The sequence below is a fragment of the Ochotona curzoniae genome, unplaced genomic scaffold (genome assembly GCF_017591425.1).
Source record: "Ochotona curzoniae isolate NIBS_2020 unplaced genomic scaffold, NIBS_Ocur_1.0 contig_2688, whole genome shotgun sequence".
Classification (NCBI taxonomy): domain Eukaryota; kingdom Metazoa; phylum Chordata; class Mammalia; order Lagomorpha; family Ochotonidae; genus Ochotona; species Ochotona curzoniae.
In genome coordinates this window covers 4,977,168-4,981,734 of record NW_024465553.1, presented here as the reverse complement: position 1 = coordinate 4,981,734, position 4,567 = coordinate 4,977,168, and the positions used below count along the sequence as shown (strand labels likewise).

At 57.7% G+C, this 4,567-nt stretch overlaps 1 protein-coding gene across 1 annotated transcript; it reads right to left on the bottom strand.

The window, feature by feature from the left end:
• Positions 1-727: 727 nt before the first annotated feature.
• LOC121153206 (T-cell leukemia/lymphoma protein 1A-like) lies at positions 728-4,030 on the bottom strand. Its single transcript, XM_040975686.1, has 4 exons — positions 3,941-4,030; positions 1,205-1,375; positions 881-933; positions 728-770 (listed from the first exon to the last, which is right to left on the bottom strand). The coding sequence occupies exons 1-4, from the start codon at positions 4,028-4,030 to the stop codon at positions 728-730; spliced, it is 357 nt and encodes a 118-aa protein (XP_040831620.1).
• Positions 4,031-4,567: the final 537 nt, after the last annotated feature.

The following is a 4,567-nucleotide window of genomic DNA, read 5'->3' as shown; positions in this document are numbered from 1 at the left end:
TTTAATCAATATTACAAAATGCTCATATTATATATACAATTGCATAAACACTCAGAGGAAAGACCCCCACCTCTGTCCCTGCTATGGGGGCGGGGGAGGGAAGGGCAGCCTGAGGGATTGTGGGGGGGGGGCAGGCCACATCTGTCCTGGTAGCCTCAGCACCTTGTAAGAGCAGGCCCAGGGCCTCGGAGGCTTGGCCCAGGCTCATGGCTAGGCCCCGTCCTCCGATGTGCTCGGAATGAAGGGACCGGGACAGGAGCTGTGGCATGAACACCAGTCACTTGGAGGGGCGGAGGGAGGGATGCCAAAAGCCACCCACTAGCGGAGAAAATCCAAGGCGCAGGGAGAGCTGCAGCATCCCGAGGAAACCACGCAGCAGGCGGCAGTGTTGAGGACGGAGGGGCGCCAAAGGCTGCAGGCAGGTCCGGCAGCCCTGGGGTGGGCTCTTTCTGGTGGAGGACACGTAGGGATAGCAAACAGGGACGAAGGCAAACACGGCAGGCAGCCAGAAAGGAAGAGGGACAGTCAAAGGGTGGTGGTGGCGGGGGATGGGGTGGGGAGTGTGTAAGGACACGGGAGTGTGGGGTGCAGGTGCAGGTCAGCGCTGGCCCCCAAGGCTGGGGCCTGGCGTGCAGAAGATGGGGATTTGAAGTCCAGGTACATCATTATCCTTCCTCAACTTGTGCTTGAGTCACGGAAGCTACTGCCAGGGAGTAGCACTGACCGCTTAAGGGACAGTGAATGGCAGTGCCACGGTGGCCTGCAAGGAACTGCGCAGATGGCAGCAGCTATGGCCAAGGGGAGACCCTGTTGTCTCCTCTGCCTGCCAGCCTCCCTCCCATCCTGCAGACCCCCTGGTGGTGGCAGTCAGGGAGCTTACCAAGAGTCCGGATCCGGCAACTGTTCAAGAAGCATGTCCTCCCTGTCACAGATCTGAGGGAGAGAGGGGAGCAGCTTGAGACCACAGCCCCACGGATGCTGCTTCCATCCGCTCGCCCGGAACAGCAGGGGAGGTCCCAGCAGGCTGTCCCTCCTCCCACCAGCTCATGACTGCCCACGCCAGAGGGATTCCCGTCTGGCCTTAATTTTCCCCTTGCTTTGCAGCTGGGAGTAGAGAGAGCAGCCAGATGGAGTGGGGTGGGGATGGGCGAGGAATGCAGGTTACCCCAATATCCCAATGGCGTGGGGCAGGGGCTCTGCTTGCCTTGGTATGATGCACTATGCGCCAGAAACTGGTGTCTGATGTTCGGTATCTGTTCCTGGGGTAGCGCTGCCACAGGAGCGGCAGCTCAAAATTGGTCAGCTGGGACGGTGTCATGGCTTCCCCCAGGGCCATGTCTTCCTGGCGCATGACCACCTGGCGTTTGCCCTCTGTCTGCAGAAAAAAGATCAGGGCATGTCTACTGTGTCCACCGGCCAGGGCCCCTCCACCGGTGCCCACAGGCCCAGCCCTGCCCGGCAGGCACTCAGGTGTGAGATGCCAGTGACCACTGTCTCCTGAAGTGCAGATCTTGGGTCCCACTCTCTGCTCTCCGGGAATCTGGCTGGGCCAGCTCAGGTCTAAGCATCCATGGGGCCTGGAAAAGCACCCTCTCCCTCCCCTCCCTTCCCCCAAGCTTCTAAGTCCTGGGGTGGGCCCTGGGGCCCTTGAACTTGCCAACAGTGAGGTCTGGTGTTGCCTCCAGCTGACATAGGCTTTTCTTTGCTTTAGAAAATGTTGCCAGGCCTGGCACCATAGCCTAGTGGCCAAAGTCCTTGCCTCACTTCCTATGGGATCCCATATCGGCGCTGGTTCATGTCCTGGATGCTTCACTTCCCATCCAGCTCCCTGCTGTGGCCTGGGAAAGCAGTTGAGGACAGCCCAAAGTCTTGTGACCCTGTACCCATTTGGGAGACCAAAAGAAGCTCTTGGCTCCTGGCTTCGGATCGGCTCAGCTCTGGCCAATACAGTTGCTTGGGGAGCAAATCAGCAGGTAGATCATTCTCTCTGTCTCTCCTTCTCTCTGTAACTGACTTATCAATAAAAATAAGCATTTTTAAGGGAAAAGAATGTTGCTACATCTCCTCTTTCACACAAAATGGTCTCTGGGCCTGAATCTGGTGATAGGGCATTGTGAATAGTTCTACGTGACCTGGCAGTGGGGCCACGGCAGCAGGCTCCGGAGCTGCTGTCTGACCACAGGCAGTGATTACAGCAGTTCACACAGGCCTGAGCTAGGCCCTGCTTCACTGTTCCCCCTGCTGTGCCAGCATCCTCCCCTCAGGGCCAGCGCCCTCCGCCTGGGGCCAGCCCTTCAGGCTCCTCGCTACTTCTGGGCCTACCATCAGAGGCCTGTTATCTCCTCTGCCTGCCAGCCCCCTCCCCCGCCAGCTCTATAAAGCGGCACATCAAACGGGTGTGCTCCCTACATCCATTAAGACAGAGCTGGAACACACCAATTACATCAAGCACTGAAAAGAACCTCCATTCACAAATTCAAGGAAATCTAACCCTGTGATAGTCGCTGCTCTGCCCTAAGCAAAGAGATCCACAAAATACAAGGGGAACAAAGAGCAAAGTGGATAGGCCACTCCAGGCTGGGGGTGGGCATGGGGGGAGGCCCTTGTCCCACTCCAGGCTGGGGGTGGGCGTGGGGGGTGGCCCCTGTCCCACTCCAGGCTGGGGGTGGGCATGGGGGTGGCCCCTGTCCCACTCCAGGCTGGGGGTGGGCGTGGGGGGAGGCCCCTGTCCCACTCCAGGCTGGGGGTGGGTGTGGGGGGCGAGGTTCCTGTCCCACACCCCCTCCCCAGCATCACTTCTACCTGCCTCCTGCAGGACAGCACCTGCATGTGACCTCATCACCCACCTCCCGGGCACTGAGGGTGCCATCCCTTGGCTGCAAATGGCCATGGCCTAGGACCACACTTGGCATTACACACTAAGCATGGACATTCGTGTTTGTCCTGTGCATATTTCTCCACAGAGGAAGCAGCTTGTCCAAATACTCTACACAGTCAGTGGGGACTCACTATCTCACAAGAACTCCGTGGAAATCGCCAGGAGTGGGCACGGAAGCGACCGTGTTATCAGAGTAGTCTTCCGTTTCCTGTCACCACCTTGGGCTCCTCTGGACCTCCTTTTCTAAATGAATCTGTGTTAAGAGCTGCAGTGCTGTCGTGTATAGGAGGGATGCGCTCACATATGTGCCAGTTATTTTGTGAGCAGCATTTATCACACCAATTCTGTAAAAAAAACAAAAACAAAAAAACCTCTTTTGGGTTTTTACTGAGAGGGTATTTCACAACTAGAGACAAAAAAGAAATATTCACCTACATTTCCTCCAAATAACTGACTTATGGATTGGAAACATTTAAATGTCAAAGGAAAAAATGCAAGTTGAGATGGTAATTCGAAGTCTAAAATTCCAACCCTGAGATTCTCCACGCACTTCGTATTTAAAGGAGATGCCGGGCTGTGTGCTATTAATTGTTCTAACATAGCTCTGTTAAACTTCCCTTGGATACTTGAATCAGATTATGGATAGAAAGTTACAACTTTGTTTTTTGTCCTTGATTTGAGTAAACTCAGGAGGTCAGAAGGCACTGCTGGCTACACCTCACCAAGTGATGAACAGACCAATAGATCGGGTGTGACATGCCCCACATGCAGGGCAATGGGTTCCGCCTACAAAACATCATAAACCGCCTGGGGTTCCTCTTAACATGCCGGTTCCAGGGTCTTACGGAGCCCAGGAGGCTACTGGCCCCTGGACCGGCATCTGGTGCCTGAGGAACACCCAGCGCCTTCACCCACCCTCTTCCTGGCCTGGAGGACACCTGTGCACCCCGACAGCCCAGCCCGGAGCCGTTTCATCTCGGGTTGTCCTGGGGAATGGGGAAGCCTCAGCCTCACCCTAACGGGCCTCCCCAACCCCGAGAGGGCGATACGCTGCTGCCGTACCTTAATGATGATGGGTATCCAGGTGCGCCTGTTCTCGTCCAAGTACGTGTGGTTGTCCCAGATCCACAGGCGGTCGGGGTGCACGGACATCTTAATCCCTGAGGCCTGGCTTTGGGCCATTGCACCTCCGTACAAGCTAAGGAGCTCCTGGACGCTGCACCAGGACACTTGCTGACGCGCAGAGCGCCGAGGCTTTATATCTAGGCGGGGCGTGGCGCCCCCTAGCGACAGGGCAGGACGGGGCGGGGTGTGGGGCAGGAAGGGGCGGAGAGAGAGGCGGGGCGGGGCGTGCGGTAGGCTGAGGCGGGCTTGAGGCCGGAAGGGGCGGAGCGCAGAGGGCCCTAGGGTGCTCCTCGGCCTGGGCATCCGGCAGTGTTCAGGAGCACCTGGAAGGCCGCGCCAGGTCGTCCTGCCTGGTGCTTGGTGGTGGAGAGGTACCTTGGCCCCCTGTTGGGTCGTGCTGGCCTCCTCTTCGCCCTTGGCCTCTGAATTCAGCTGTCCTGTGTGGGTGCAGCCTGTGAGTCCAGGGCTGGGCCCCGGGCCTTTGCTGGGAGCTCACGGTGGACGCCAGGCACCCCTGCTCCCGGTCTGAAGAAACCCACCCCACGAGCCCGGCCTTGGGTGCCC